General features: G+C 41.6%; 1 protein-coding gene across 1 annotated transcript in view; it reads left to right on the top strand.

Moving 5' to 3' along the window:
- Positions 1 to 12,902: 12,902 nt before the first annotated feature.
- ALPK1 (alpha kinase 1) overlaps positions 12,903 to 13,697 on the top strand; it is a 42,555-nt gene continuing 41,760 nt past the window's right edge. Inside the window, exon 1 of the mRNA XM_060246918.1 lies at positions 12,903 to 13,089. Within this exon, the coding sequence (XP_060102901.1) occupies positions 12,969 to 13,089 (121 nt within the window). The 5' untranslated portion in view covers positions 12,903 to 12,968. The remainder of the gene's footprint in view (positions 13,090 to 13,697) is intronic.

Here is a 13,697-nt window from a genome sequence, read left to right as displayed (position 1 = left end):
TACTTTTAGAAGAAGACAACAGGTGCTTTTGTTCCCTAAATTGTGACTCTCTCTCAAGATCCTGCCTTTGGCCACATATTTCTTACTTAGTAAAACTATCCTTCCCTAATAGAATTGCATTCTGAGGGGAGGTGAAGATGTGGAGCTTGTGGTGGAGTTAAGAGAATGAATAGAAGAATTCATCAGAATAGACATTGTAGGACAAGTGGGGTTTTCACATCAGGCTTGTGTACATAAATTCTTTCCACAAATTTGCCCCCTCCTTCTGTAGTCCACTGAGCCCCTCCCCCAAATTTTATGCCTGGGGGTCAGCGGAAACTCAGGTACAGCACAGGGGTCAAGCGGCGGGTTGCACTGGGACTGGGGGATCTTAAAAACACTTAAGTGCATGTACATCTTTAGAACTGTGCAGCTGGATACCAGGCTCTGCATCCCATGGCCAAATAGTGAACCTGCTGATTCATCTTCCTGTCTATTTGAAAACACCCTCCTTGGACTGAAGTGGAGCTATAGGCTTTGCTTCATAATACTAAGGGGGGATTTGAAGGGGACAGTCAATGGCAGATAGTAATGCCCCCACTGTTGCCACTTTTAAACCATTTCCCCCAGTTCAGCTTCAGGAACAGAAGTTGCCAACTGCCTAGCAGAAAGCATATGAAGAAGACACACTGCTTCCCATCTGCCAGGTTTCTCCTCCAAATGCTGCATCTTTTATTTGTGTTACCCTAACATTGCCTGGGTAATTAGTACTTCTGACTAGCGAGTGGCATACTACCACTTTGTTTTTGGTTGGGTACTGATTTTCCTTAAGTACTGAAAGCATACTTTGGGATGAAATAGAGTGAGGGAATTTGTCAGTAGGGATGGGCACAAACCAGCTCACAAACAGATAAATTTTGGGCAGTTCAGGCTTCACGAAGTCAAGTTTGTGGCAGATCATCTGGCACAAACTTTCCAGGAACATTCCAGCTGTTCATAAAGATGTGTGCCAGTTAGTGAATAGATACATTTCCAGATAGACTGTTTCCTCTCAATCAAAATGTTTACAGAACTTCAAAGCAACAGCTTGGAGGGCATGTAGAGGAGCATCTGGGGGAAATTCCCTATGACTTGTATGTCTCTCCCTTGCACAGAATCTGCTCTATACACTTCTGAAGCTCAGTCATTTTGATAGGTGCAGGTTTGGAAAGCTAAGGAGTTTATAGAATGGATACCTTGCAAACCAGAGGCACCAAACTTGCAGGAGACCTGCCCCAGATGCTCTTCTATATGCCTTCCAAGTTTAGTGAGGATTGGATTTACAGGTTATGCCCCCCCCCCAAGAAGTTGCCCCCATGAAAGTGTTTTCTGGAGAAATGAAATGGGGAAATGAGTTTGGTGTCTCTAGCATGTCAGGGCCCATTCTACCACCTCATGAACCTCAAAAACTGAACCAGTTTGTGAGGCAGCTAGACATTCATGACAATTCATGGTCTGTGAATGGGGCACATCACAAAACACAGACCAAACTGCATTTTCCTGGTTCGTGCCCACCCCTAGTCACTAACAGGAACTATAACTCTAGCTTATATTTTCCTGGCTTAGGAAAAGCTGAGGTTCACTTCACAATTCTTTATTTTGGTATTTAGTTTACCCTATATTGCATCTGACCACCTCTGTATGCAGCGCTCATTAAGAGCAGGTGATCATTATTCCCAATTCTTATTTGCAAAATTGTCGTCATCTCTTTGAATCTGCTCTATACCTTCTGTATTCTACTCTTCCTTTTTAAAAAGTAAAGTATGCAGTTTCCTTTCATGGTCAATAAGGTAAGCTGTGCAAAGTCACTGTGTTTCTTTTGGGGGAGGAAGGATTTTATCCCTTTCTAGATCTTGTGTGAGAACCTGTGGCTTCAAAGGACAGATGCCACCAGGAATGCTTTCTGCATTTGTTTGCTTGTGGAGAAAACAAGACTTGTGTAAAATCTTTCAGATGTATCTGTTCCTTTTGATGGGAAGTATATAGAAGATATTCTTGGTGAATGGTGTATAAAATGTAGAGAATGTGTAAGTATATACAATTTAATAAGGGTTTTTTTGTAGGGGAAGATCCCCTATTAAACCTCTAGTATTTAATTTAATCCATGAAAGGGCTATGGGAAAAAGAATAGGATGAGTTCTTAGGGGGGAAATACAAAGTAATGGTGCTGATTAATTAAAAATCTATAATCATATTGAAATTCCCTCCTGCTCCTCCATATATATTTAAGAATGTAATTACCTTCCCAATAGCATATGTAAGATGTGATTCAAGTGTACTTTATTCTTTCAAAAATTAACTCTATAATTCTGTTCATAATTACCCCTGTCCATAGTTCTCCTGCATATTACTCTCATAACAACCTTATTGGGGAGATTAAACTAAAAAACAGGGTTAACTAGTCAAAGGCCATCCAATGAGCTTCATGACTGAGTGAGGATTTGGTTCCAGGCTACCCCATACCTAGTCCAAAACAGGGTCCCTGAAGGAAAATGCCCCATCTTTTTTAGACAGGCTTTACGCAATGATATTTACCAGTTGATGTTTATGTACCCCTGCAATGGCTCTCTGGAAAACTATGCTAGAATGGATAAGTGTTCTGCAGGTGTGTCCATAAGCAGGACTGTACATTCCTGTTAGGGAAATTATAAGTCATTTGGGGACAAAACTTTTCTAATACTTCTAATATTTGCAAAAACTATTGCAAGAATATAAAGTATTGTTCCAAAATTTAGGAATCTTGAAGATTTTGCTTTTTATGTTCCCACGATCATACAAGGCAATCTAGATTCCATTCTTTATCACTTGTCTGTAAATCCAGAATAAGACTGTCAATGTACTGATATTATTTTTCCCTGCACAATTGCAGGGAATCTGCTTTCTAAAGGATATATTGTTTACCATGTGTACAGTGCTTTACTAATATCTAATACAACCCAAGTTCTTCCATAAAGCTTATCTCTATAGTTTCTAAAAACAATCTTCTCGCTGCTCCAGGCTATTCTTGATCTCATTTCTAAACACAAGCACTTCTGCTTCAGCTTTTGCCCGGGGTGGGGGGAGCTGCGCAGGGACTGGCCCTCCTCACCCCCTCACCCTTTTTCCCATTTTGCCTGTTAATTGGCTGAGACCACCAGAATTTGGAGGACGCAGATGTCACTGGTAGTTTGCCTAGGGAGCACATTCATGCCCATCTGTTGCAGTCTAGAAGGCTGTTCATATATCCACAAGGCCTTCATTTAATTCTTGTCAGAAAGTAATGTAAATCCCGTTTACCTCAGAGGTCGCAGCCGAGATTTATGCCAATGAGCCCCCTGCAATTTACACACACACACTGTAGTTGTATAGGAGAAAAGAGCCCCTTTCATGTGGGTGCATATTAACAAGAGAGCTTGCCTTAGGAGAGGCTTGCCTTGAGTAAGGGCTTTCCTGATTTTAATACAACCCTCTGCCATTTGGTATACTGAGCTTTACAAAAGAGAGAGAGAGAGCTTAATCTTTAAACCAGAAAAGTAAGGTGGAAATTGAGCCTCTTGCAAATAGTCACTTCTGTTCCCTTATTGTTATAAACCAGTATAATCTTTTGCACACAAATATAGATATTAACACTGATAGGATTTTTTTTTGGGGGGGGGGTGTATTTTGGCTTTAATTTGAGATAGCATTAACACCAGTAAATTTTTTTAGATGACTTGTACTAGACAATTCTCCCCACCCAACTCCAAGTGCTTGGCAGGTATAAAAAGACAGACAGTTCAGATAGCTGGGGCTATTGACAGGCCTGGAGAAAAATGTCCTGTCCCTTTAATAGAAGCTTAATACGTGGAGATGTTCATGGCATGAAGGTAAATAACATCACCCAGTAAATAACTTCCCTTAAAGCCTCTATTAAAGGGGCACGGTGTTTTTTTACATACGCTTTTGGCAGCCATAACCTAAGCAATAATAGTAGTCCTAACCAGGGCTTTTTTAAAAAGCAGGAATGCACAGGAACGCATTTCCAGCTGGCTTGGTGTCAGAGGGTGTGGCATAATATGCAAATGAGTTCCTTCTGGGCTTTTTCTACAAAAAAGCCCTGATTCTACCTAATGCCCCCACACCCCACAAGTTTTAAAAACCAGTAACTTGTTTTATTTTCTGGAATATATTTTCTAATATTTTCCCCAATAAATTAGAAACATACCAATTAATATAGCAAATTCATCTCTTTTCATTTTGAGACAGGAAAAAAATACCTCTATTATCTTGGCTCTAATCTGACCTTTTAAAAAAACATGCATTTGGTGTTCAGCCTTGCTGCTTTGTGTGAGGCCATTGGAGTCTTGCTACAGAATCCTAAAGGAAGCAAAACAGACACTTATAAAATCTGTACATGCAAAAGGTCACATTGCCTAATGACATGTCTCCAAAAGCACTGTAGAAAAGTACTACAAAATACTGTAGAGAAAAAGTTTTTTTGCATTTGACTGTACATTCAGGAGATAATCTTAAAATCCTTCTCTGATGCAATTCTAAGGACTTATTTGGTAGCACACCCCATTGAACACAGGGCAGTGCATCTAGAGATACTTGGTGATGGAAAGTTCTGTCAAGTCACAGCCGACTTATGGTAACCTCATAGGGTTTTCAAGACAAAAGATACCCAGTGATGGCTTGCCATTGCCTGCCTCCACTTCATGACCCTGGTATTCCTTGGAGATCTCTCATCTAAATACAAGCCAGGGCTGACTCTGCTTAGCTTCCAAGATCCAACAAGACTGGGCTAGTCTGAGCTATCCAGGTCATATACCTACAAAATTCTAGTTACTCTAGACATGGACTACTTGTTACTTATGGCATCCCTTTATCAAGTTCTCCGTCCTATCATGATAACATCCCTTGATTTTGCTGTTATAATACTGCAAATGATGCCAGTTTTACACAGCCATATGACCAATCAATCCACAGCTGTCTGAGTATTGCACTGTTGTGTCTGTCTACAGTACCCATGCAAGACTGGATCCAGCCAGCTTTTTCACTAGTTAAAAGATAGAGTGCATTCCCTTTGACCATTCAACAGCCTATGCTGGGGATCATGGGACCTGCATGGGCAAAAGCCATTTGGGTTGAGGCAGTAATAAAAAAGGGGGGGTTGGGCGAATTTGAGCAGGAAAGCTGGCTGGGTCTAATCCATACTGTCTCCTCAATGCTATTGTAGCATCATGGCTTGCATCATTGTGCTGGCACAGCAGGCAATATGTCCCCACCATTGCTCGCATGCTCTCTACGGATGCAAAGGTAAGAATTAGGATAAAGTTTGCCTTTGCCATGGAGATGCTTCTTGTTTCTCTGCAGTCTGGCAGTGAGGGAGTTCCAATGTGAGGCCACTGTTTTGGAATCACTACCCTTATAATTTGTGTCCTGGAACATGATAAAAGCATTAGATGAGAGAAAAGTGAGAAGGGGAGCTAGCAGCTGTTTGACAAGACTTCTGGGAAGTGCATGGATTCCCTGTGTGGGTAGCCACTGTGTTTATTTATTTATTTTATTGCATTTATATCCCGCCCTCCCCTAACAGGCTCAGGACAGCTAACAACAGTTAAAACAACATAATGTTAAGATCGAGGTACAATAAAATCATTAAAACATTTCAACAGTTCACACAATTCAATATATGTAGTACAGTTTCAGGTTCACTCGCCAAGATCCAGATGGCAGGTTTTAATTCTTATTGAGCATTGCATATAATGGTATTATAAGATGTTATTTGGCACTCTGGATTTGTACTGGGATGGTTCAGGTCAATGCTGTGGGATGATGGAATAGTGGTCACCTCCTCATTTATTAAATGCTAGTTTAAACAATTCTGTCTTACAGGCCCTGCGGAATTGTGGCAGGTCCATACATAGTACATAGGAGCTGATCTGGCCATATGAAAAGCACATGTTCAGATACCAATGCATGTTCTGTAGAATTGTCGTGTTGCTAGCGTCTGACCATACCCCAGTGCTTTCCACAAGTATGCTCTCTCTCCCTCCCCCACACCCGTTCCTGGATAGTGTGTCACAAGCAGACGACCAGGCAGGGCCTCTACAAGCTGCCACTACCCTGGTATGGATCTGTCTGGGAGGGCCCAGAGCACATACCTGACCTCTGTGTCTTCCTTCTGAGCAATTACCTTATATCCATGACCGAAGAGGTGCCAGGATCCAGGCAGTATAACAAGTTTATTGTAAGTGCTCAAGAAGAAACAAGTGGGTTGTAAAATTATTAGTGCAATAGTGGAAAAGGCAATAGAAGAAGGTAGTAAAAAAGAAAGATAGAGGCCCTGACACAACTGACTATACGTTCCCTCCTTCTGGTTCCAAACTAACTCACCCTCTCCCAGCTCAGTGTTTCTAGAGAGAACACTCCTCCCTCTCTAGCTAGGCCTTTTCTTGCTTCCTACCAAGTCCCACCCCCCTGTTCTCCACTGGGGAAGTTTTCCCTCCAAAATTTCTGCCCACTCAATCAGAGGGATAGAAGGGATCCTGGGAGATGTAGCCTACTAGTAACTTCTCCAGGCCCTCTAGGCCTTATGGCCTAGTTTCAGGGCATGCATGACAGTATGTATGACACACTCTTTTTTAAAATGTCTATATTGACATTTGCTCCTTGGAAGGACAGCTATGGTGTACCTAGACAGTATAATAAAAAGTAGAGACATCATCCTGCCAGCAGAAGTCTGTATAGTCAAAGCTATGGTATCCCCAGTAGTAATGTATGGTTGTGAGAGTTGGACCATAAGGAAGGCCAAGCGCAGAAGAATAGATGCTTTTGAGATGTGGTGCTGGAGAAGAATCTTGAGAGTCCCTTGGACTGTAAGAAGAACAAATCAGACAGTCCTAAGGGAAATCAACCCTGACTGTTCCCTAGAAGGTCAGATGCTGAAGCTGAAGCTCAAATACTTTAGCCACCAAATGAGAAGGGAGAACTTACTGGAGAAGACCCTGATGCTGGGAAAGACAGAAGGCAAAAGAAAAAGGGGACAGCAAAAGATGAGATGGCTGGACAGTGTTACTGATGTAACTAACACGAATTTGAGCAGACTTCGGAGGATGGTAGAAGACAGGAGGGCCTGGCATGACTTTGTCTATGGGGTTACAAAGAGTCGGACTCAACTGTGCGACTGAACAACAACAACAACAAATTGATGGGAATGCATTGAGGTATTGCTTTATGGAAGCAGATGACTGTTGAATATTCATGGTGGTCAAAGCAGGATGTCACACATTCCTGACCAAGCAAAGGAGCCTGTCACACCTTCCCTGCCATTTGTAATAAAAGACAGTCAACTAACTAAAATTGGCTAAGTGCAAGTTACCTATATCCTGGAATTACCACTGATCTCCAAACTGCAGAGATCACTTCTGCCTCTATGGCATTCTACCTCATTGACATCCTTCCTCTCCCCAAATCTCGCCCTCTTCAAGCTCCACTCCCAAATCTCCAGCAATTTTTCAACCCCGTTGTTAGCCATATGTAACAACTCTGTTTTGAAAATTAGGCTGACAGAGAGAGACTATCCCCACATCCCCCAGCAAACTTCTGTGGCAGGGTAAAGGTTTGAATCTGGATATGTCCCAGATCTGCCCAAGCCTTCACATTCCTGTGTTGTAATGCTTATATTCATGATCCATCTTCCTATGGATCTTTTCAGGAAGTGAGTCCAATGGAACATACCTCCTAAATCAGGGCTGAATGATAATCTTAGAAATAATAGCTCTATATTGTTCTTTGAATAACTGTTCCAATGTCTCCTTGGCATTTCTTACAGTAATCTTAATATAGCAAAATCCAAGCGGGCAGCCGTGTTGGTCTGAAGCAGATGAACAAAGCAGGAGTCAAGTTGCACCTTTAAGACCAATCAATTTTTATTTAGAACATAAGCTTTCGTGGCTTTTAAGCACACTTCATCAGATGAGGAATCCAGCACAGTGAGCAAAGCCATACTTAGCTGAGCAGAGCCATACATAGCTGGTAGGCAGTGGCCAAGAATGCAACATGGTACAGATTTAAGAATCAATGACAGTGAAGTAAAATTATCTGGTAGGCAGTGGTTTAGAATGTAAAATGATACAATGACATGCTACTCAGATCAAAGGTTTGCTCAATTTGTTAATCTTTCTATTCTGTCATTGTACCATTTTACATCCTCGTCTGATCCTCGTCTGATGAAGTGTGCTTAAGAGCACACGAAAGCTTAAGTTCTAAATAAAAATTGATTGGTCTTAAGGTGCACTTGACTCCTGCTTTGTTTAATATAGCAAAAGATACATAAGACATGGATTTACATAGAGTGCATGTGGCATAGCAGAACTGTGAAAAGATTTATGAACTTAGTTGATGAGTGCAGGTATAGATGCATAATGCAGGACTCTAGATTTTGTATCATTACTAGAGAGTAGGCAAAAAATACTGGTGAATCCAGAAAAACAACTCAGTGTGGTAAAGCCTGTGTACCTCAGTCTTTAAATTATTTGTTTTTGGAGGCTTATGATGTAAGGGTTTTTTTCTGGCATTCGTTTTTCTCATGTACTTTAAGGGGAGCTCCAATGGGAAATAAGGGGAATTCTTAATGAGGTTCAAGCTTTCTGTTAGCCCTCAAGGTAATTCAAACCTCCCTCATTCCCCACTCAGCTTTCCAAATGGTTCCTAACATGAAAAAATATATATTCGTATAATGCCCACTGCATCGATTCAATATCCACCATGGATTTCCACCCAGAGAAGGGCAAACTTTCAACATAGCACTTAAAATAATTAAAATGTTTATTTGAAAGTCAAAACAGGTCTACCCATAAATAACAATTTTTCTTTCAATTGACTGTGCTAAGTCCCCATGGAACACTCCTGGGATGAGCTTTATTTGTTCCCTGTTGGGATTAATCCATAAATGGCACTTCCACATGGAACTCATCCAGTCTTTGCTTCCCCTTCATTGGTCTCCCTGGAATTGTAGCATAGCCTGAAGATCAAAATTAGAATAATACCGTCCTTTGAGGGAAACGGCTTAGGGGTTTTAATTGGTTGTTCAGAATTTTATATTGTGAGCATTGCTCTGATTATGCATCCAGTTACTCAGATTTATGAAAGATATAAAAGCAAATGTGTATACTTGTTGCTTTTAAAATAAGAAAGAAAAAGGAGAAGGAGAAGTATGAATTCCTCAGAACCAAATACAGCAACCCATGTAACATGATTCAGCCGGAATCAGCTTCATTAAGGTTTCTAATTAACTTTTGCTGATCCTTCATCTAGTTCAGAATAGATAACGTCTGACTGGAAAAGTGAGAGCCTGAATGGTATAGTGGTTAGAGTGTTGGAGTAGGATTTGGGAAGCCCAGGTTTGAATTCATAATCTGCCATGGAAGCTTGCTGGGTGACCCTGGGACAGTCACAGACTCTCAGCCTAACCTCCTCACAGGGTTCTTGTGAGGATAAAATGGATGAGAAGAGAATGATGTAAGCCACTTTGGGTCCCCATTGAGGAGAACAGCATGTTACAAATTAAATAAATGCAGTTGCCTGTCTGACAGCGAAGTCAATGCAGTGACAATTTCATGCACATATCAACTGCAGCTATTGTTTTGCATGGTGGTTGCATTTATCTTATTTGTTCGTTTTAGGAATCTAAAGACAGATGCATCTCACAACAATTAAAAGAATACAAGTAACAGGAAGCAATCAACAGTCTCCACTCATCAGCTACCATAAGCTTGTCAGAAATGCTCTGCTTTACAGGGCCTCCAATATCTGTGCAAGATGAGGGGCTTCCTTCCATTTTTGAGAAGTCCCTTCCATAGCATATATACAACTCTCAAGAGAGCACAAGCCTGAGCAGAAGCAGTTCTCACTGGCCTTGGTGAAGGACCTGCACAGAATCCTTGGGTGTGATTCTTAGAGCTACCTTGCAGGCATCTATGAATGGAGGTGGTCCTGCAGGTATGAGGGGACCAAGTGCACCGCACACGGAGAACAGAAGCCATTTGGCAGCCCATATTGCAATCTTAAACCCAGAGTCATCTGTTCAGCACCCTGATCTGGATGGCTCAGGTTAGCCTGATCTCATCAGATCTCAGAAGCTAAGCAGGGTCCCCCCTGGCCAGTATTTGGATGGAAGTTGTACTACAGAGGAAGGCAATAGCAAACTAGCTCTGAATGTCTTGTGCCTTGGGAACCTTACTGGGTCATCATAAGTCAGCTGCAACTGATGACCAAAAAAGAATCTGTTCAGAATACATATGACCATCCTGATTCATGCAAACCTTTGAAAAATGGTTGAGTGGTGGACACTGAAAAAGGAGTCTTCTGATTGCATTATCTGGCACACAGAATACAAATCAGCATACTACTGCACACCCCAAAGGCCGCTGGACTTTAAAAATGTATTAGGGAATCATCATGTAACCAGTCCCCAGTTAGTTTGGATAATAATCAAAATCAGGTTCTGTGTGTTGTTTTATGGTATTATGGAATAAAAACATCATTTTCAGACTTATAAACAATGGTTCAGAAAGCTTGTTTTTAATTAGCAAAACAATGGAAGGGAGTTAAAAATCCTCCTTTCCCTTTTCTGTCATGAGTAGAGGATACAGCCAATGATGAGTCCATTGCCACAAGGCCCTGGGGTCAGTTGAGGGAAATGGCTGGGTTTTTTAGTCAGTTGCTTTCCTGTTCAATTCCTTGTGGAGTTTGTCATGACTGGCTGTTTGGGTATGTTGTCAGGCTCAAGCTCTAGATATAAAGAGGAAGCCTGAAGAAGTAGGGATCCTTCTGGCACACGTCACAGGAGAGGGGGAAATCCAAGGTGTTTCCCCTCCTGTAAATAACACGCCTTGGTGGTAGCAGGTAGGTTTGCCATCCCTGAAGGTGGGGGCTGGGTTTAAAGGATATCTGGGGCATCCCCTCTGAGAGGTAATGCTGTACACCAGGATACATCCTCAGAGTAAGTTTGGTATACTTCCCAAGCAGATGTAATCCATATCATGGCAACCCATGATCTCTGTTACACCTGTTCTGACCCCCATTGATAAAAATGCAGAGAAGGACTAAGCTGAAATGGCCTTCAGACCTGGCAATGTTGAAAACTCTAAGCACTTTTTCAGTAATTATGGTTTTCTAGTGTACAGAAGTATGAAAATGTGACTGCAAACATATGTGTCATGCAAACACTTGCTGGAGAGCTAGGATGGCCTGTTGACTATATACTTGAGGGGGAAATCCAGTTTGCTGATAAATAATGTATAAAGGGGGGCATAAATATTATGAAAAGATTTCTACCACTCTCATGCTGCAATATGTTTTAAATCTTCTAGCTATCAAGATGTACCTGACTTTCCCTCACAAACTGTGCATGCTCATTTAGCCTATAGATAGATGGATGACCTGGCTGCTAAGTCAGTGGTATCTCAATACAGACATTTAATTTCATTTCATTTTTCGATTTATACCCTGCCCTATCTTGCAAGTGGGCTCTGGGCAGCTTACAACATTAAAAAACTTACAGAAACATTAAACAAATCACATCCACAAATTGTGCTTGTAAATGAGAGGGAGGAAGTCATATTGCAATAATGTTTTTATATTATAGGTTATCATTTGATTTGTTTGGAGGAAATTGTTGAAAGTAGGGAATTGATAAGGAGAGATAATAACTCTCTCCATTTATCAGAGAGGATGTGGAGAGAGATAATCTTGTCAAGTTACAGATACTAAACTGACCTCTCTTTGGCAGAAAATGATGTGTTCCTGAGATCCTATGAGCATATTTGCACTGCTTTCTTTGTAATTTCATATGTTCTTAGGACAGAAGTAGCCAGTACAGAAGTCCCTGAGCAGTCACCAAAAATCACATTTAGGTGTTTAATCTTCTCCTGGTTCCACAGAGGATCTAGGGAAATTTCCCCATGTACCATGATGTCATGAATTTCTCAACAGGCTTTGGCAGGGGAAAATATGGCATGATGATATGTCTCACAGAGAGTTCCACTAACATTATGGGGAGAGGACTAACCATACAGATTTCATTTTCGGTGAACCCCCATGCCATCCTTACTCTTCAGTTCCACCCACAGACTTTATCTCAAATCTCTGAAATGGAGATGCCAAGGAACTGCACCTTCTACATGCATAGAATGTGCTCCAACACTGAACCAGGGGCCCCTTTATACAGGTCACAATAGCATGGCAGAGAAACTGAGCAGAGTTGGTTTGTTGGCCAGGGAGTTACCAAGGAATCTCTTTGTTCCATCTCCATGTTGTGTGCAAAATTATCATAACGTTCGTTCCCAGGTGCTTCCTGCTGTCTCCCAAAAGAATATGTGATGTAATACAGCTGGTGTTCCTAAAATCATGGTGCTTCACTGCAGTTTGAGGTTTATTTATTTATTTATTTGGTCAATTTATATTCCACCCTTTCCCGTATGGGCTCAGGGCGGATCACAGTCGTAATCCAGAGGTGGAAGTTAAAAGTTCTAACCATTAGAGTTCTGGCTTTCAGCAGTTGTCTGTGTGTGCACACACACACAAAGGATTTTTATGCAACCCCTCCTCCGTTGGTCACTGTTTGGGACTTTACAGCTGTATTGAGAAGCAATCCCTTTCTCTCTTCATGCTCTGGTCTCTGAGAGATGTTTGTCCTGCACAGATTGTCACATCCCATGGACCCTGGAGTAATTTCACACCCTTCTCTAATAAAGTCCTCGGAGGCTGTCATGTACTTCCCCTATTATCCCTCCCTGCTTGAGCCTCACAGATAATTGATGATGCTTTCGTTAATCATCTTCCCCCTTTCTTTTGTTCTCCAGGTAGCTCAGCCTGGAAAAGATCCTTTTCATTTTGAAACTGTGTCTTCTCCTAGGTAATTGATCACCACATGCCCAGGGGTGACCTCCCTCTTCCCAATTCACAGCAGAGTGGGAGCAAGCGTCATGAATAATCAAAAAATGGTGGCCATCCTATTGCAGGAATGCAAGCAAGAGCTGGATCGGCTCTCTCCAGAGGTGGAGGACCAATCCAAGGAAACTGCAAACAGGCATCAGCAGAATGGAGGTGAGGGCCCAGTGAAGGGTGCCAGGTGCCAGAGAGCTGATGGAGTAGAGCTTCCGCCATCCCCACCATGCCCTATTTTTTTTTTGTCTCCTAGCAGACAAGTGTCAAAAGATTACTGGATTTCTAGGACATGAATGGGATGTGAGCTAGAAGGCAGGCAGGGTAGGAAGCCTACTTTGTACCAGTGAATTGCTGTCACTTCTCATTTAAAGCTTCAGTAAACATGAGGCTGTGAGGAGCGGTTTTCGTTTGGGAAAAACAATGCTCCCAAAGTTTGGCGATGCACATAAATTTCAGTTATAAAAAAAAATTAATGCAACTTCTGAATGCTGGCTGTTATTTGTTTCCCTTTTGCTGAAGTCCATCCCCATCACTAAAGGTTTTGACAGTTTCTCCCAAACACTTTTTTGGTATATGTAGAAGACGAAGATTTTAAATCTTTTAGCACCTTCAGAACATCGTTTTTGAAACTAAAATGTTTCAGTGAGTGTGTTGAAGGAACACTCTCTGGCATCTGATAATTTGAACAAAGGTTTGTAAATGTCAGGGGTGCAACAGGGAAAAATTGGTTTTTAACTATGCTGTGAAAAAGACTCCATTACAAAAAA

This window comes from Heteronotia binoei, chromosome 9 (genome assembly GCF_032191835.1).
Source record: "Heteronotia binoei isolate CCM8104 ecotype False Entrance Well chromosome 9, APGP_CSIRO_Hbin_v1, whole genome shotgun sequence".
NCBI lineage: Eukaryota > Metazoa > Chordata > Lepidosauria > Squamata > Gekkonidae > Heteronotia > Heteronotia binoei.
Note: the sequence above shows the minus strand (reverse complement) of the source record. Positions and strands in the feature narration are given on the sequence as shown.